Source organism: Staurois parvus, unplaced genomic scaffold (genome assembly GCF_062004578.1).
Source record: "Staurois parvus isolate SC_StPar_1 unplaced genomic scaffold, SC_StPar_1.0 ptg000235l, whole genome shotgun sequence".
Classification (NCBI taxonomy): domain Eukaryota; kingdom Metazoa; phylum Chordata; class Amphibia; order Anura; family Ranidae; genus Staurois; species Staurois parvus.
The window spans coordinates 4,201,873-4,223,082 of NW_028318031.1; the positions used below are offsets into that span (position 1 = coordinate 4,201,873).

A 21,210-nucleotide genomic window follows, 5' to 3' on the forward strand; every position below is an offset into this window, starting at 1 on the left:
TTGTACATGGCCCTAGCTGTGACGCCTTCTTTTCCAGCTGACTCTTCTTCAATTGAAAAATGCCCATTATTTGTTGAAATCCATCACAGCAGTGACCCATCCTTTTTGAAATGATTGATATAGTAGAGGTCCATTCTATTAAATAAAGGGAACTGTAAAGCAAGATTTCTCTGCTATTCTATTGCTTTGGATAGCCCCTTGTGTTATTTTAAACAGATTTGACTACTGCTAAAATTGTAGTTTATGAAAAGAAATACATTTTGTATGTGGAAGAATTAAAGATATCTAATTAACATGGATGTTTACAGGACCTGCCACTGTCATTAATCTGAAAGCGTCCAGGATCAACAGCACTGCAATAAACGCTAGCTGGCAGCTTCCAGAAGGAAACCGACATCACTATCAAGTAGACGTGGTTGGAGATCCTGCTCAAAGTTTCAATGTCACAACAGAATCAGCATCTGTAACTAACCTGACCATTGGGAACCCATACACAGTGAAAGTCACTGCAGTTGCAGATGATGGTCTGCTAGGGGAAGGCAATAAGATTTCTGTAGCAGGTGAGTAACAAATGACACACTCAATCATTCCACACATATTCTTTACAAAAAAAATAAATAAAAAAGGAGAATTTAAATAAAAAAAATTTTTTCCGCTGCTTTTTTATCATTGCCAAAAGGATTAATATTAGTACTTATATATGGTCCCAAGATGTCACATGCGAAAGAGCTATAGAAACCAGTGAGCAGGACTTCCCTCCAGGAAGTTTGCTAATTGTATCCAATGAATCTTAGCAGCTGTGATTTAAAAAAACGTGCAGATTACAATACTCAGAACTGAACCAAACTGATCACTGATTATCCAGTATAATCCTTCCTTCTGCAGTGTCGAATGTCTTCAGTGAGATCAACATTTACTCCATCTCCGTCAGGCTGAATTGGGATATATATGCTGTGAAGAATGCAACTTACATTATCTCTGTCAGTGGAGAACCATCCACAAATAAGACTTTGAATACCACTGAAATACAGATTTATAATCTGACGGCTGGAAACTGTTACACGTTTGCAATCTCTGCATTCCTAGATACTAGTTTCCTGTACGGTTATGGTGGTACAGACACTTACTGCACACGTAAGTAGCCTTTTTCCTGTTACATTATTTTCAGTCAGTGCATAGGACTCATTTTAGTGTTTTACAATGACACCTTCTAATAAAACCTTCTAATACGTTGGCCGGTTACTTCCCCATTTTACCTTTATAAAACAGGAATTACTACACTTTTTCAGATGTAAGCTAGGTACTTGATTAAGATTTGGTTGTTTTTTTTTAAATAATGTATTTTCTTTAATGGTGGTAAAGCAATGTCTTCTGTGTATTTTGATTTAAATATAGGGAAATCTGTAAGTTTTCAACATTGACTACAGTTTTGGACCATGAATGTTATTATTGCTAACACCATTTATTGTTTTTGCCTTGCATTACTCTTTCTACTTCAAAGAGCAATGATAGCTTTTTTTTAAATAGCAGTAAAAACTAGTAATAGTAAATCATCACAGATTTGCTTCACCAGTAAATCTAAACCTGTGATTCAGTTATTGGTTGGCTTATCTGTCTTGGATTGCTTGATTTAAGATGATTGATAAAGTGGCCCTCCTATATCAGTCCTCTTCCATTACATTTGGGGCATAAGTTCTCCTCCCACAGACAGAATAGAAGATCCTACCCATCCTCAGTAAGTGGATTGCAAACTCTAAATTGCAACATTTACATTGTGAGGGTATATTGTCATAGAAAGGTGCTCACCTACTGCTATATTAAATTGCTGACTTTCAGTTGGAGGAAGACCTGCTGAAGGTTATTTAATGAGGAAGTGGACACTAATGACCTTTTTCCAGTTCGCTGAATAGAGGTGACTGGCGGAGTAAAGCAGTGATCTGTTACACCCATATATTACAATTGAATCACCCCTGCGCCCCCCCATCCTCACCGTGACAGCTAGTGGGGGATCTTCTCCTCTCTGCTAGCTGTCACAATTTAAAAAAAAGGTGACCGTGTGGGGCTCCGCCCACCCGGGTACATCATTCATTTACAGTATTCTGTAAATGGGAAAACTACAAGTCCCAGCAGCCTTTGCAGCTGTCAATGAACTACCACAGCACTGCACAGTGCCGTGGTAGTTCATTGAGCCTCCCTGTCAGTAAGTATCAGCTTACTCTGTATGGATGTATGAGCAAGCAGATACTGTGACAGGTCAGGGGAGACCTGCATGGCACCAGTGATCAGCAGATCAGTAGATTGCGGCTGTCGGCTTATAGTTTTCAATAAATTGCCAAAGCACTGTGGAGCGCTGTGGTAGTTCATTGAATCTTCCTGTCAAGGCTTATCTGCTTGCCCATAAGATGTATGGGCACACAGATACACTGACAAGTCTGCAGGAGTCCTTCATGGCACAAGCAATCTACTGATCGCTGATGCAATGCTTTAGAGCTTCCAGAAACAAAAAATAATAAATGCACATTATTTTTACCTGCAAAAAAATGTGTATTTATTTTTTTTGTTAAAAGGTGAACTTATCCTTTGATGTAAGTCAAAGCAACCAATCGGGTTAACAGGTTTGTCATTTTAATGGAATGTAAGGCTCCATTCACACCTATGGAGTTTGCTTTTTGTCCGTTTTGCAGTGTTTTTCGCAGTTCATTTTGCTTTTTTCTACATGCGTTTTTGATGCGTTTCTACCACATTTTGTGTTTTGTTCAGCTCTTTTTTTTTAAAGTGGAATTTTCTTTTGTTGCTGGTCAGAATAGAAATGCAGAATGCAAAATGTGCCAAAAATGCACTACCATGCATTTCAGCAGCTTCTCTATTGAACGCTATTGTAGCAAAAATGTTGTTTTTGCTTTTAAAAAGTCCCTGACCTTTTCCAAAAATGCAGCAGCTCACAAAAGCATAGATGTGAACATGTTCCATAAGAAACCATGGTAAGTGGACTGTAGTGTGTTTCTGAAAAAAGCACTAAAAACGCATTGGTGTGAAGGGAAGCTTCATTCTTTCCGTGCTTCATTTTTTCCCCAAAATTGTTCAGCCAGGAGTTGTCTTCATGGATATCAAAGTATACATAGATATGCAAACATCTCCCAACCAAACCATTGTGTAATGGTCTTCTTTAATCTGATGGCAATATTGTGTTTTTTATGACCATAATTCTGCAAAATATAATAGAAATTAGTAAATTATATAATAGTAGCTCACAAATGAATATATTCTTCTGTTACAGAATAAGAGATTTAAATAGAAATTATTAACATCTTTGAGTTTTGACAGCTGACGGGTCTACAATGTTAATTTTTATTGTACTAATTTAGTCAGCTATTTCCTTCCTTTGAATATGCTGTATTTGTTTAGGGGAAGCAACAAAATCATTTTCTTTTTCTCTAATGATAGAACCTGGACCAGTCAAGCAAGTGCTTACAGAAAATGTAACAACCAGCTCTGTTGATATAAGTTGGCTCCCTCCAGATGGCAATCACAGCTACTATCAGATTCAAGTTACAGGAAATACCTATGCAAACCAAACAGAATCACAGTCATGGTCTGTTCAAGGACTGACACCTGGAAACCAATACACAATTGTAATCAATGCTGTAAATGGACAGGGTACTCCAGGAGATCCTTCACAAGTGACTATTACTACCAGTAAGTATAGTGATAAGCATTTGTAGGGTTTGTTATTCTTTGTCAGCAGTGACTTACATCCTGTAAGATCACACACTGTGGTCAGGATACAATACTAGCAAAATACTAGCAAATATAACTAGCAAAAAGTAACTGGTAACTATAACCAAGCACTGGTAACTATAATTGTTTGGAAACTGTAACCTACAAGGTATGAACTGAAATTGGACCTAGCACCAGAAATATTGGCAGCCCTTTAAGTGGGCTTTACTGCCGGTAGGCAGAACAGCTTCCTGGACACATAATTGGACATCATTGTGATTGGCTCTAACAACGGCCACATGATTGGAAGCTCATCACGCTGGCTCTTGAATCACAAACCATGGCACAGAGCTGTCAGGCAGCCTAGTCAGTGTGATGGAGCACGCTCTCAGAAAAGAACCGCAAACCAGCATTTGCACATATGCCATTACAGTGAGGAGAAGAGGATAACAGTATCTTTATATTCCATTCTCTCCAGAAGACTGGTTCCATCTTTGTTCAGACTTCATCCAGAGCCAACATTTACTTGCTAGACTAAAATGTTTGCCCAATCCTGTAGATATCTGTTCTGCAGAAGCAGGTTTTATGTTACTAGCTGTGTTCACAGATTTTGTATGAAACAGAAAAGCCCTCTACTGCTAACAAAAATGACAATGTACAGTCTGTAGAGTGATTGCTGGGGGAGGGGAGACTGAGGAAATGTACCAATATCTAATAGAGCTCTATTTATACTTTTATACAAAGACTTTAGTGCATTTTACTTTGAATTGAGAGAACCGTATCAGCAGTCTGAAATCTGGTTCCTTAGAAAGGTACCAGACCAAGGGCTGAGCTAGAAAAGTAAGAAAAAGTTGTTGCTTTTTTATAGGAGCATTGTTTTATGATACAGTAGGCAATGTGAAAACTGTCAAGCAATTCAGTTATGTCACACAGTAGTTATTACCAAGCTTACAGATAGATGTGCCAAGATTCTGGGCCAGGATTGTCTTTTGTTTCACACCAGTCCTATACAAATATTAGAACTTGACAAAATCAAATTTAAAGTAGCACCAAAGACAAAATCCTTTTTGTTAATTTTGGATAGAGCAAGAGAAGGTAATAACCCTTGACATTTATTTTTTGTGTCTTATAGGGGAGATTTCCCTTCACATGCCCTCCCATAGCCAAAACAGGAAGTGAGAGGAATCCCTCCAAAGTGAGGGTACCCCTGGTTGTCCCTATAATCACTGTAACTAGTGCCCCCATTGGAAGATTTCCCCTTTATTCCTGTTCTGGGGACAACAGTAAATTTGTGATTTTGTTTTACTTTTACTTTCACATTTGATGATAAACGTAAATGGACAAATAGATGGGTGAATCTCTCTAATGGGGGCACATACAGAAATAAAGACTTAACGGGTTATAATCCCTCTCCACTCTTTCCAGAACTAAAGAAAAAAGTTTTGCCTGTAGTTAAATCAACATTAGTCTTCTTGTATCACCTATTGATTCCAGTGGTAAGATGTCCCTATAGTAGCCTGAACTATAATGGAGATGCCCCTAACAAGGGAGTTTGCATTTAATTAGTTATTTTACATTATTGAGAATGTATCAGGGAAAAAGGGAAACATCAGGCGGTGACAGGCACAGAAGTTGCACACAACTAAGCATTCCAGTGCGTTTATCCGTCCACCAAAGTTTCAAAATATCAACTTTGGATGAAGGTTGCTTTAACTGGGCTCGTTCACACTTGACTAATTTCTAACGCTTGCCAAATGCCCCTATAGTGTTTGACAGGCGTTAGACAGGCCTTTGGGAAGCATTTTTAACGCTCCTCAAATGCTCCCCAATTGCTCCCCAAACGCCCTATAAGTGTTTTTTAGGCATTTGATAGGCGTTTGCCAAGCGTTAAAACCGCACCACAAATGCCTACAATGACGTTTAGTGGTATTAACGCTCTGCAAACACCTCGCAAACGCCTAACAAATGCCCCTCAAACGCCTGCCAGGCTTTTGAGGAGCGTTACCATAGACTTGAATGGGAGGCTTCAACTCCTCCTGACCCAACATGAGGCATCATTTTTGCTGCAACGCGACGCTAATTCTTCAGTGTGAACAGCACTGTGTGCTGCCATGTGTAGAGTTTTCATAGGCGATTGAGGAGCATTAAAACCACTTCCCAAACGCCTGTCTAACGCCTGCTATCAAAGCTAGTGTGATCGTAGCCCAATAGTTTTATTGAGAACATATCATGCAATGATCACCTTGAAAGTAACTGATTGTACTTTGATTTTTTTTTTTTCAGAACCAGAAACAGTAAAGAACCTGACAATACTCAGCACCACGGACACTTCTGTAACCCTGAGGTGGCAGCCTCCAGATGGAAGCATTAGTTCATATCTCATTAATATTCAACAAAATGAAACCTACAATCAAACCACCAACCTGAACACTTTTACAGTCAGCAATTTGATCCCTGGGACTTACTACAATTTCACAGTCTCAGCTTTGGCTGGTTTGGATACTGTAAGAGGAAAAAGTATATTTGTTGCAAATTATACAAGTAAGTGTCTACTGATATAGAATATAAATGATATTGTAAAGTGCTGCGCAAACCTTTGGTGCTATATAAATCCTGTATAATGATAATAATAATACAGATATGATATATTTATATACAATAATTATTTTATATATATATATATATTTTTTAATACCACCATAGAAATACTCCATTGTTGCCATGGCAGTGTGTTTTGGGTCATTGACATGCTGGAAGACCCATCCAAGCCCCATCTTCAGTGTTCTGAAGGCACATGTACAGGCCCATCTAATGTTTGACAATCAACATCTAAATGATTCAGAGAAGGATTGGGAGTGACTCATCACTCCAGAGAACTGCTCTAGAGTCCAGTAATGGCTTGCTTTACATCAGTGCATCCAACACTTTGCATTGCGCTTGGTGATGTAAGGCTTGGTTGCAGCTGCTCGGCCATGGAAACCCATTCTTTGAAGCACTCTACGCACTGTTGTGCTAATCTGAAGGCACCACGAAGTTTGGAGGTCGTTAGCTATTGATTCTGCAGTTGGCAACTTCTGCACACTGTGCGCTTCAGCATGACCTGACGCCACTCTGTCATTTTATATGACTTACCACTTCATGGCTGAGTTGCTGTTGCTCCCAGTTGCTTCCACTTTGTTATAATAGACCGTGGAAAATTTAGTAGCAAGGAAGGAGTTTTTTTCCAGGAGTTGGGCTTGGGCCCTTAGTTCCAGTGAAGAAAACTTGTAAGGCTTCAGCATACCTAGAAATGTTGGACAATTTCATGCTCCCAACTTTGTAGGAACAGTTTGGGGATGGCCTCTTCCTGTTCCAACATGACTGCGCACCAGTGCACAAAGCAAGGTCCATAAAGACATGGATGAGTGAGTCTGGGGTGGAGGAACTTGACTGGCCTGCACAGAGTCCTGACCTCAACCTGATAGTACACCTTTGGGATGAATTAGAGCGGAGACTGTGAACCAGGCCTTCTCGTCCGACACCAGTGCCTGACCTCACAAATGTACTTCTGGAAGAATGGTCAAACTTCCCATAGACACACTCCTAAAATTTGGGGGCACCCTTCCCAGAAGAGTTGAAGCTGTTATAGCTGCATGTAAAAGCAGGCGTCCCAATACTTTTGGCAATATAGTGTACATATGATATCTTTATTTGTAAATTAACAGTGATTGGCACAGCATTGTGTATCCAAACAAAAGTTCAGAATACAATTCTTTTGACAAACGTTTAAAGCATATCTAAACTAAAAAATATCTAAAAAGCAAAAATGCAAGATATTTCAGCTTACTGGTCCTTAGATGGGTTGGCTGCATGATCTTCCTTTTTTCAGACTATTCTTCCTTTATTTTTATCTGGTGATCCTGCTAGTAACACAGTTCCTGTCCAAACAGTTACCTCCTATACTCTATCTATGGAGGAACAGTGTTAGCCCCCTTAGCTGCTCTCTTGATCTTGACTTCAAACACCTCCTTCTCTTCTCATATCAATTACATAGAGGGAGTGTTTTTTTTAGGTGCTTTTTAGGTGCATCCAAAAAGCACCTTGCACTCACTGAGAAAGAAAGGAAAGCATTCTGTGAATGGCACCAATGTTGAGTGAGCAAAGCCTTGTGTTCACTATGCAGCAGGGCAGCCACTAAGCAAGGGACCCAGAAGATAGCAGCAATCAGTGATTACTACAATGATTCTTTGCTTCCACAGTGATCCCACAGGTATGGCATATAGATACTTACATTGGTCCAAGCTGTACCAGTGTAACTATGCAATAAAATCCTTACCTGGTACTCATATTTAAAATAAATCTTTCCTTGATAGAAATATGTCAGCTGCCATTGTTGACCTTGCTTTAGTAGTCACAATAAGGGAAAAGAAATAATTATTATGCCATTGTTACTAGTACATACTGTTGCACTGATTGTCTAAAGGCGCATAAACTGTGCACTTTGCAAATAAAGTTTCATTCTGCAAATGCATTTGCTCCAGAGCTTAGTAAATTCACATATATGAAAAATAACAACAAAGAGAAAATAAACTTTTTTCAGTTTCAATTAATTCAAGTATAATGATAAATGCAGTTAAAACAGTCCAGTATAACACTCTTAGAGCAAAAAACTGCTGTATCCTACAAGAAACTTTCAGCTATGGTTTGATCCTACTCCACCCATTTTGCAAATCTGCTTACAAGACATAATTGATCCCCCAATTAATGAGCAATCAAACAATCTGAGATGGGTGTAGGAGTAGCCTCCCCCATAATGCAGTATTTGAATGAAAACAGTTTATTAAAGATAAAACTGTGCACTCACAATTTTAAATGATTAGATACAGCTCCTGAGGACATCATCTATTGATGAAACATGTAGGGCAGAGCCAAACATACTGACGTCATCACGCTCATGCAACTGGCAGATCAGAGCTTCTGGACTTCCTGAGAGGAGAGGAGGCTATTGTTCTTGTTGAGTATAGTTCTTTTATTGCCACATATAATCATTTCACTGTTATAGTGTGTGAGTAATTGTTCATGATTTATGCAATTTTTCTGCCATCTTTCATGTTTCGTGCTACTATTTGCATTCTTGCACTCTAAGTACTTCATAGTACTGTCATTTGCTAACTTTTTATCACATAGGGTCATTTCACTGTTTAAAGTGTAATTGCCATTGTTCAGGTGTTATGCAGTTTTTCATAGATTATGTAATTTCTGTGAAATGGTTGGTTTATGTTTTGTGTCAATTTTTTGATCTCTACACTGTAAGTGTCACACAGTATTGCCAATTGCTTCCCTTTTGTCACATAATATTCTGCATGCAAGGGTGACTTCATAGGACACTGCAAGATAAAGGAGGCTGAAACAGGAAACCTGGGGGAGTGATCATGGTACCAGCCTAAACTAGAACATTAAAGATAAAGAAGAGGAATATCCAATAAATTATTAACTCAGTTCCTGAAAGTGCTTAAACAACTGAAGTTTTTAACCCTTGCTGACTGTCAGCAGTACATTTACTGCTGGTGGGTAGCTTCAACAGGTACTCTGACATACTTGTAGGTTGCAGTACACTGGCGTGCTCAATGGCGTGATCTCTGTCTGGTGGAGCAAATTGTGGTGTTCAGTATTGGACCACTGTGAGCTTCTCAGATATCACGTGATCACTGTGTGATCACATAAGTCTTAGAAAACAATAGCCATGAATGGAACCAATTCATGCCATCATTGTTTACTTCTGTGTGTGACCTTGGATTGGTCACCAGTGATCACATGGTACCTGTGCCAATCACAGCACCCTGTACAATGTGATAGTTGTAGGCCAATCGCAACAACACAATAGTAAACAATGAGTCATGATTGAAAGCCATTGACCGTTCAAATGATTGCTGTTACAGTGATCATCACTGTAACAAGCAATCACAAGGTAATAAAAAATCCCTGATCAACCCTCCAAAGTAGTGCATTGTCACTATGGTGACACTGAACTACTCTGATGAAAGCATGTAAAAAAATTTAAGAAAAAGAAAAACAAAACTGAATTGCTAAATGGCAAAAACTGCCCTGGTCATGACGGGGGTAAACTTTCTGGAGGTCAAGTGGCTAATATCACTTTAAGCAGCTTGATAAGTCTGAGATATTGATATGTACCATACTAGAACACTGACAACATTTTGTTACTAGATTCATCTCTAACTTTGCTCCATAACCATAACAAAAAAGTTGTAGTTTGTTTTTACCCAACCTATAGTACTTATATCTACAACAAAAATGAGTGTCCAACGCTGAATGAACTAAATTGACACATTTGGAGCTAGAGGTGGCAATGCTATTCCAACATTCATTTTATGAACAATTCCTTGAGTTTTAATAATGTTATCTAAATGCAGTTTTGTGCCCACAGTGCTTAGTATACATGGATAAAATGGCATACATTCCTCCTAATGTTTGTGGTAATTATAATTTAGTCAGTCACATTCTTGGATATGGGTTTTTCTGCAATATCATTCAATTTTCTGTCTACTTTGTAGTACCTGAAATCGTGAGGAACCTGAACACAAAGAATATCACCACCACTTCTATATCTCTGAGCTGGGACACACCAAACGGAAATGCCAGTTTTTATTTCATTCAGATCCTGGGAGAGCCAACTTTCAATAGGAATGTAACTACAACTTCTGCCATTATTGATGGCCTGACGCCTGGAAATTATTACACCTTCCTTGTCTCTGCCATTGTTGATAATATCCATGGCAACAGCTCAGCAATAGCTAACTATACAAGTGAGTATCAAACTTTATGCAGGCCACACACATATCAACGTCTAGTAGAACTGTGCCTTCAATTTCTTATAGAGTAGAATGCCTGATACCTGGAAATTAGCACACCGTTCTGGCCTCTGCTCTTGTTGAAAATGTTGAGAGTACGTAAAATAAAAAGGGGAAAAAATCTAATTTTATTTAATTTCTTAATTTTCCGCAAAAATGGTGACAAAAAATTACGACTGCAAAAAACTTGTCATGCCTCTTACTAAATAACTTGGACTGTCGACTTTCCAAAAGGTGTCTTTTGGGGGATATTTGTATTGTCCTGGCATTTTGGAGCCTCAAGAAATTAGAGAGGCTGTCAGTACATCAGGATTGATCAATTTCATATATATATATATCTTATAGCTTGTAGATTCTATAACTTCCACACAAACTAAATAATATATACTGTACTGATTTGGGTTATTTTTACCAAAGAAATGTATCAGATTACATTTTGGTTCAACTTTATGAAGAAAGATTATTTCTCAACAAAATGTTATAACAGAAACTCAGAAATTTTTTTTTTTTTTTTTCATTTTGGTATTGTTTTAGATTATGTAGCAAAAATAATAAAACCCAGTAGTTATTAAATACCACCAAAGAAAAAAATGATATAAATTTAATTTGGGTACAGTGTTTCATGACTGAGCAATTGCCAATTAAAGTAGAACAGTTCTGAATAGGAGAAAAATGCCCTGTTCATTAAAGGGGGGTAAAACCTTCCAGAGGTCAAGTGGTTAATATCAATATTGATACGTACCATACTAGAACACTAAAAACATTTTGACAACTTCTGACAGTATTGAAGGCTTGACACCTGGAGGAAAACAAGAAAAAAATATTCTGAACCAATGGACTGCAGACATAGTACATGAAATGACTAGAGACGGCAGACATAGTACAGGAGATGACCAAAAACTGCAGACATAGTACAGCAGATGACCAGAGACTGCAGACATAATACAGGAGATGACCAGAGACTACGAACACAGTACAGGAGATGACCAGAGACTGCGGACATAGTACAGGAGATGACCAGAGACTGCAGACATAGTACAGGAGATGACCAGAGACTGCGGACATACTACAGATGACCAGAGACTGCAGACATACTACAGGAGATGACCAGAGACTGCGGACATAGTACAGGATATGACCAGAGACTGCAGACATACTACAGGAGATGACCAGAGAATGCGGACATAGTACAGGAGATGACCAGAGACTGTGGACACAATGCAGGAGATGACCAGAGACAGTGGACACAGTACAGGGGATGGCCATGACCAGAGACTGTGGACATAGTACAGGAGATGACCAGAGACTGCGGATATAGTACAGAAGATGACCAGAGACTGCAGACATAGTACAGGAGATGACCAGAGACTGCAGACCTTTGGGGAGCGGGGGGGGGGGTACCAAAATTTGACAGGCACCTGCTCCCACTTACGTGGAGTTGTCCTCCCTGTTGTCTTGTGGGACACGTGACAGGACCCAGAAGACTACAGGAACATTCACAAAGCGCAGAGCTTCTCGCATGCACAGTGGGCACCCAGTTGTGAAGCCGCAAGCTGTCACAGCCGGGTGCCCACACTGAAGATGCAAGTGCCAGGGAGAGAATACAGCCGGTGAAAGCAGGACACCGTTGGATCGTGGAACAGGTAGGACCGGGGAGCAGGTTTCTCTGCACAGTAGAGCCGAGCGGCCGGCCCGGTATTCTAACACGGTAGCGGCGATGGGGGACTACCGGGCCGGCCGCTCCATAAGATGCACAGACATTTTCCCCCATTTTTTTGGGGGGGGGGAAAGTGCGTCTTATGGAGTGAAAAATTCAGTATCCTATGAACAATTCCTTGAGTTTTAATAATGTTATCTAAATGCAGTTTTGTGCCCACAGTGCTTAGTATACATGGATAAAATGGCATACATTCCTCCTAATGTTTGTGGTAATTATAATTTAGTCAGTCACATTCTTGGATATGGGTTTTTCTGCAATATCATTCAATTTTCTGTCTACTTTGTAGCACCTGAAATCGTGAAGAACCTGAACACAGAGAATATCACCACCACTTCTATATCTCTGAGCTGGGACAAACCAAACGGAAATGCCAGTTTTTATTTCATTCAGATCCTGGGAGACCCAACTTTCAATAGGAATGTAACTACAACTTCTGACATTATTGATGGCCTGACGCCTGGAAATTATTACACCTTCCTTGTCTCTGCCATTGTTGATAATATCCACGGCAACAGCTCAGTAGTAACTAACTATACAAGTGAGTATCAAACTTTATGCAGGCCACACACATATCAATGTTTAGTAGAACTGTGCCTTCAACTTCTTATACAGTAGAATGCCTGATACCTGGAAATTAGCACACCTTCCTGGCATCTGCTTGTGTTGATAATGTTGAGAGTACATAAAAAAAGAGGGAAAAAACTAATTTTATTTAATTTCTTAATTTTCCGCAAAAAAATTGTGACAAAAAATTACGACTGCAAAAAGCTTGCCATGCCTCTTACTAAATAACTTGGACTGTCAACTTTCCAAAATTTGTCCTTTGGGGGGTATTTGTATTGTCCTGGCATTTTAGAGCCTCAAGAAATTAGAGAGGCAGTTAGTACATCAGGACTGATCAATTTTCAAATATATACAGTATATACTATAGTTTGTAGACTCTATAACTTTCACCCAGACTAAATATTAAACACTGATTTGGGTTATTTTGTACCAAAGAAATGTAGCAGACTATATTTTGGCTTAAATTTATGAGGAAAGATTATTTGTTAGCAAAACTTTACAGCAGAAACTCACAAAAACATGTCTTTTCTCAAAAATTAAGGTATTTTGTTAAATTATATAAGAAAAAAACTCCCAGTGGTGATTAAATAATACCTAAAAACAGCTCTATTTGTGTTTAAAAAAATATAGAAATTCCATTTGGGTACAGTGTTGCATGACCAAGCAATTGCCAGTCAAAAAAGCACAGTTCTGAATAGCAAAAAATGCCCTGGTCATGAAGGGGGTAAAACCTTCTGCAGTTTAAGTGACTAATATTACGTTAAGCAGCTTGATAAGTCAGAGATATTGATACATACCATACTAGAACACTGACAACATTTTGTTACTAGAATCATCTCTAACTTTCCTCCATAACCATAACAAAAAAAATAGTAGTTTATATTTTTACCCAACTTGTAATACTTACAGTATATCTATAACAAAAATCAGTGTCAAAGTCTGAATGAACTAAATTTAAACATTTGGAGCTAGAGGTGGCAATGCTATTCCAACATGTACCGTATTTGTCGCTCCATAAGACGCACCTGACCATAAGACGCACCTAGATTTTAGAGGAGAAAAAAAAGAAAAAAATATTCTGAACCAATGGATTGCAGACATAGACAGGAAATGAACAGAGACTGCAGACATAGTACAGTTGATGACCAGAGACTGCGGACACAGTACAGGAGATGACCAGAGACTGCGGACATAGTGCAGGAGATGATCAGAGACTGCGGACACAGTACAGGAGATGACCAGAGACTGCGGACATAGTACAGGAAATGACCAGAGACTGCAGACATAGTACAGGAGATGACCAGAGACTGCGGATATAGTACAGGAGATGACCAGAGACTGCGGATATAGTACAGGAGAAGACCAGAGACTGCAGACATAGTACAGGATATGACCAGAGACTGCGGATATAGTACAGGAGATGACCAGAGACAGCGGATATAGTACAGGAGAAGACCAGAGACTGCAGACATAGTACAGGAGATGACCAGAGACTGCGGACATGGTACAGGATATGACCAGAGACTGCAGACATAGTACAGGAGATGACCAGAGACTGCGGATATACTACAGGAGATGACCAGAGACTGCGGATATAGTACAGGAGAAGACCAGAGACTGCAGACATAGTACAGGAGATGACCAGAGACTGCAGACCTTTGGGGAGCGGGGGGGGCTGGTACCCAAATTTGACAGGTACCCGCTCCGACTTCCATGGAGTTGTCCTCTCTGTTGTCTTGTGGACACGTGACAGGACCCAGAAGACTACAGGAACATTCACAAAGCGCAGCGCTTTTTGCATGCACAGTGGGCACCCAGTTGTGAAGCCGCAAGCTGTCACAGCCGGGTGCCCACACTGAAGATGCAAGTGCCAGGGAGAGAATACAGCCGGTGAAAGCAGGACACCGTTGGACCGTGGAACAGGTAGGACCGGGGAGCAGGTTCCTCTGAACAGTAGAGCCGAGCGGATGGCCCAGTATTCTAACACGGCAGCGACGGGGGAATACTAGGCCGGCAGCTCCACATTCGCTCCATAAGATGCACAGACATTTTCTCCCATGTTTTTTGGGGAAAAAAGTGCGTCTTATGGAGTGAAAAATACAGTATCTTATGAACAATTCCTTGAGTTTTAATAATGTTATCTAAATGCAGTTTTGTGCCCACAGTGCTTAGTATACATGGATAAAATGGCATACATTCCTCCTAATGTTTGTGGTAATTATAATTTAGTCAGTCACATTCTTGGATATGGGTTATTCTGCAAGTTCATTCAATTTTCTGTCTACTTTGTAGAACCTGAAATTGTGAAGAACCTGAACACAGAGAATATCACCACCACTTCTATATCTCTGAGCTGGGACAAACCAAACGGAAATGCCAGTTTTTATTTCATTCAGATCCTGGGAGAGCCAACTTTCAATAGGAATGTAACTACAACTTCTGACATTATTGATGGCCTGACGCCTGGAAATTATTACACCTTCTTTGTCTCTGCTTTTGTTGATAATATCCATGGCAACAGCTCAGTAATAGCTAACTATACAAGTGAGTATCAAACTTTATGCAGGCCACACACATATCAATGTTTAGTAGAACTGTGCCTTCAACTTCTTATACAGTAGAATGCCTGATACCTGGAAATTAGCACACCTTCCTGGTCTCTGCTCATGTTGATAATGTTGAGAGTACATAAAAAAAGGGGAAAAAAAAATGTTATTTAATTTCTTAATTTTCCGCAGAAAATTGTGACAAAAAATTACGACTGCAAAAAGCTTGCCATGCCTCTTACTAAATAACTTGTACTGTCGACTTTCCAAAAGGTGTCCTTTGGGGGGTATTTGTACTGTCCTGGCATTTTAGAGCCTCAAGAAATTAGAGAGCCAGTTAGTACATCAGGACTGATCAATTTTCAAATATATATATACTATAGCTTGTAGACTCTATAACTTTCACCCAGACTAAATATTAAACACTGATTTGGATTATTTTACCAAAGAAATGTAGCAGACTACATTTTGGCTTAAATTTATGAGGAAAGATTATTTGTTAGCAAAACTTTATAGCAGAAACTCACAAAAACATGTCTTATCTCAAAAATTAAGGTTTTTTATAGTTATATAGGAAAAAAACTCTCAGCGGTGATTAAATAATACCCAAAGACAGCTCTATTTGTGTTTAAAAAAAGATAGAAATTCCATTTTGGTACAGTGTTGCATGACCAAGCAATTTCCAGTCAAAATAGCACAGTTCTGAATAGCAAAAAATGCCCTGGTCATGAAGGGGGCAAAACCTTCTGCAGTTTAAGTGACTAATATCACGTTAAGCAGCTTGATAAATCAGAGATATTGATCCATACCATACTAGAACACTGAAAACATTTTGTTACTAGATTCATCTCTAACTTCCCTCCATAACCATAACAAAAAAAATTGTAGTTTATATTTTTATCCAACTTGTAATACTTATATGTACAACAAAAATCAGTTCCCAAATCAGAATGAACTAAATTGACACATTTGGAGCTAGAGGCGGCAATGCTATTCGAACATATACCATATTTTTCGCTCCATAAGACGCACCTATATTTTAGAGGAGGAAAAAAAGAAAAAAAATATTCTGAACCAATGGACTGCAGATATAGTACAAGAAATGACTAGAGACTGCAGACATAGTACAGGAGATGACCAGAGACTGCGGACATAGTACAGGAGATGACCAGAGACTGTGGACACAGTACAGGAGATGACCAGAGACTGCGGATATAGTACAGGAGATGACCAGAGACTGCGGACACAGTACAGGAGATGACCAGAGACTGCAGACATAGTACAGGAGATGACCAGAGACTGCGGAAATAATACAGGAGATGACCAGAGGCTGCGGACATAGTACAGGAGATGACCAGAGACTGCGGACATAGTACAGGAGAAGACCAGAGACTGCGGACATAGTACAGGAGATGACCAGAGACTGCGGACATAGTACAAGAGATGACCAGAGGCTGCGGACATAGTACAGGAGATATCCAGAGACTGCGGACATAGTACAAGAGATGACCAGCGGCTGCGGATATAGTACAGGAGATATCCAGAGACTGCGGACATAGTACAGGAGATGACCAGAGGCTGCGGACAAAGTACAGGAGATGACCAGAGACTGCGGACATAATACAGGAGATGACCAGAGACTGCAGACATAGTACAGGAGATGACCTGAGACTGGGGACATAGTACAGGAGATAGCCAGAGGCTGTGGACATAGTACAGGAGATGACCAGAGGCTGCGGACATAGTACAGGAGATGACCAAAGACTGCGGACATACTACAGGAGAAGACCAGGGACTGCGGACATAGTACAGGAGATGACCAGAGACTGCGGACACAGTGCAGGAGATGACCAGAGACTGTGGACACAGTGCAGGAGATGACCAGAGACTGCGGACACAGTGCAGGAGATGACCAGAGACTGCGGACACAGTACAGGAGAAGACCAGAGACTGGGGACACAGTACAGGAGATGACAAGAGGCTGCGGACACTACAGGAGATGACCAGAGACTTCGGACACAGTACAGGAAATGATCAGAGACTGCCGACATAGTACAGGAGATGACCAGAGGCTGCAGACATAGTACAGAAGATGACCAGAGACTTCGGACATAGTACAGGAGATAACCAGAGACTGCGGACATACAACAGGAGATGACCAGAGACTGCAGACATAGTACAGGAGATTACCATAGACTGTGGACATAGTACAGGAGATGACCAGAGACTGCGGACATAGTACAAGAGATGACCAGCGGCTGCGGACATAGTACAGGAGATAACCAGAGGCTGCGGACATAGTACAGGAGATGACCAAAGACTGCGGACATACTACAGGAGATGACCAGAGACTGCGGACATAGTACAGGAGATGACCAGAGACTGCGGACACAGTGCAGGAGATGACCAGAGACTGTGGACACAGTGCAGGAGATGACCAGAGACTGCGGACACTGTGCAGGAGATGATCAGAGACTATGGACACAGTGCAGGAGATGACCAGAGACTGCGGACACAGTACAGGAGAAGACCAGAGACTGCGGACACAGTACAGGAGATGACCAGAGGCTGTGGACACTACAGGAGATGACCAGAGACTGCGGAAACAGTACAGGAGATGACCAGAGACTGCAGACATAGTACAGGAGATGACCAGAGACTGCGGAAATAATACAGTAGATGACCAGAGGCTGCGGACATAGTACAGGAGATGACCAGAGACTGCGGAAACAGTACAGGAGATGACCAGAGACTGCAGACATAGTACAGGAGATGACCTGAGACTGCGGAAATAATACAGGAGATGACAAGAGGCTGCGGACATAGTACAGGAGATGACCAGAGACTGCGGACATAGTACAGGAGATGACCAGAGGCTGCGGACATAGTACAGGAGATGACCAGAGGCTGCGGACACAGAGCAGGAGATGACCAGAGGCTGTGGACACTACAGGAGATGACCAGAGACTGCGGACACAGTACAGGAGATGATCAGAGACTGCCGACATAGTACAGGACATGACCAGAGCCTGCGTTCATAGTACAGAAGATGACCAGAGACTGCGGACACAGTGCAGGGGATGACCAGAGACTGCGGACACAGTGCAGGAGATGACCAGAGACTGCGGACACAGTACAGGAGAAGACCAGAGACTGCGGACACAGTACAGGAGATGACCAGAGGCTGTGGACACTACAGGAGATGACCAGAGACTGCGGAAACAGTACAGGAGATGACCAGAGGCTGTGGACACTACAGGAGATGACCAGAGACTGCAGACATAGTACAGGAGATGACCAGAGACTGCGGAAATAATACAGTAGATGACCAGAGGCTGCGGACATAGTACAGGAGATGACCAGAGACTGCGGAAACAGTACAGGAGATGACCAGAGACTGCAGACATAGTACAGGAGATGACCTGAGACTGCGGAAATAATACAGGAGATGACAAGAGGCTGCGGACATAGTACAGGAGATGACCAGAGACTGCGGACATAGTACAGGAGATGACCAGAGGCTGCGGACATAGTACAGAAGATGACCAGAGGCTGCGGACACAGAGCAGGAGATGACCAGAGACTGCGGACACAGTACAGGAGAAGACCAGAGACTGCGGACACAGTACAGGAGATGACCAGAGGCTGTGGACACTACAGGAGATGACCAGAGACTGCGGACACAGTACAGGAGATGATCAGAGACTGCCGACATAGTACAGGACATGACCAGAGCCTGCGTTCATAGTACAGAAGATGACCAGAGACTGCGGACATAGTACAGGAGATAACCAGAGACTGCGGACATAATACAGGAGATGACCAGAGACTGCATACATAGTACAGGATATGACCAGAGACTGCGGACATAGTACAGGAGATTACCATAGACTGTGGACATAATACAGGAGATGACCAGAGGCTGCGGACATAGTACAGGAGATGACCAGATACTGCGGACATAGTACAGGAGATGACCAGAGACTGCAGACATAGTACAGGAGATGACCAGAGACTGCGGAAATAATACAGGAGATGACCAGAGGCTGCGGACATAGTACAGGAGATGACCAGAGACTGCGGACATAGTACAGGAGATGACCAGAGACTGCGGACATAGTACAGGAGATGACCAGAGGCTGCGGACATACTACAGGAGATGACCAGAGACTGCGGACATAGTACAGGAGATGACCAGAGATTGCGGACACAGTGCAGGAGATGACCAGAGACTGCGGACACAGTGCAGGAGATGACCAGAGACTGCGGACACAGTGCAGGAGATGACCAGAGACTGCGGACACAGTACAGGAGAAGACCAGAGACTGCGGACACAGTACAGGAGATGACCAGAGGCTGTGGACACTACAGGAGATGACCAGAGACTGCGGAAACAGTACAGGAGATGACCAGAGACTGCAGACATAGTACAGGAGATGACCAGAGACTGCGGAAATAATACAGTAGATGACCAGAGGCTGCGGACATAGTACAGGAGATGACCAGAGACTGCGGAAACAGTACAGGAGATGACCAGAGACTGCAGACATAGTACAGGAGATGACCAGAGACTGCGGAAATAATACAGGAGATGACAAGAGGCTGCGGACATAGTACAGGAGATGACCAGAGACTGCAGACAAATTACAGGAGATGACCAGAGACTGCGGAAATAATACAGGAGATGACAAGAGGCTGCGGACATAGTACAGGAGATGACCAGAGACTGCGGACATAGTACAGGAGATGACCAGAGGCTGCGGACATAGTACAGGAGATGACCAGAGGCTGCGGACACAGAGCAGGAGATGACCAGAGACTGCGGACATAGTACAGGAGAAGACCAGAGACTGCGGACACAGTAGAGGAGATGACCAGAGGCTGTGGACACTACAGGAGATGACCAGAGACTGCGGACACAGTACAGGAGATGATCAGAGACTGCCGACATAGTACAGGACATGACCAGAGCCTGCGTTCATAGTACAGAAGATGACCAGAGACTGCGGACATAGTACAGGAGATAACCAGAGACTGCGGACATAATACAGGAGATGACCAGAGACTGCATACATAGTACAGGATATGACCAGAGACTGCGGACATAGTACAGGAGATTACCATAGACTGTGGACATAGTACAGGAGATGACCAGAGGCTGCGGACATAGTACAGGAGATGATCAGATACTGCGGACATACTACAGAAGATGACCATAGACTGCGGACATAGTACAGGCTATGACCAGAGACTGCAGACATACTACAGGAGATGACCAGAGACTGCGGATATAGTACAGGAGATGACTAGAGGGTGCAGACACAGTACAGGAGATGACCAGAGACTGCAGACCTTTGGGGAGCGGGGGGGGGGATGGTACCCGAATTTGACAGGTACCCACTTCCATGAAGTTGTCCTCCCTGTTGTCTTGTGGGACACGTGACAGGACCCAGAAGACTACAGGAACATTCACAAAGCGCAGCGCTTTTTGCATGCACAGTGGGCACCCAGTTGTGAAGCCGCAAGCTGTCACAGCCGGGTGCCCACACTGAAGATTCAAGTGCCAGGGAGAGAATACAGCCGGTGAAAGCAGGACACCGTTGGACCGTGGAACAGGTAGGACCGGGGAGCACAGTAGAGCCGAGCGGATGGCCCAGTATTCTAACACGGCGGTGGCAACGGGGGACTACCAGGCCGGCAGCTCCATATTCGCTCCATAAGATGCACAGACATTTTCCCCCATGTTTTTGGGGGAAAAAAGTGCGTCTTATGGAGTGAAAAATATAGTATCTTATGAACAATTCCTTGAGTTTTA

General features: G+C 41.9%; 1 protein-coding gene across 1 annotated transcript in view; it reads left to right on the forward strand.

The window, feature by feature from the left end:
• LOC149460091 (uncharacterized) overlaps positions 1-21,210 on the forward strand; it is a 370,510-nt gene that overhangs the window by 90,222 nt on the left and 259,078 nt on the right. Inside the window, 7 exon segments of the mRNA XM_089680163.1 lie at positions 309-560; positions 886-1,134; positions 3,445-3,696; positions 6,001-6,258; positions 10,269-10,520; positions 12,572-12,823; positions 15,142-15,393. Coding sequence (XP_089536289.1) covers positions 309-560; positions 886-1,134; positions 3,445-3,696; positions 6,001-6,258; positions 10,269-10,520; positions 12,572-12,823; positions 15,142-15,393 — 1,767 coding nt within the window.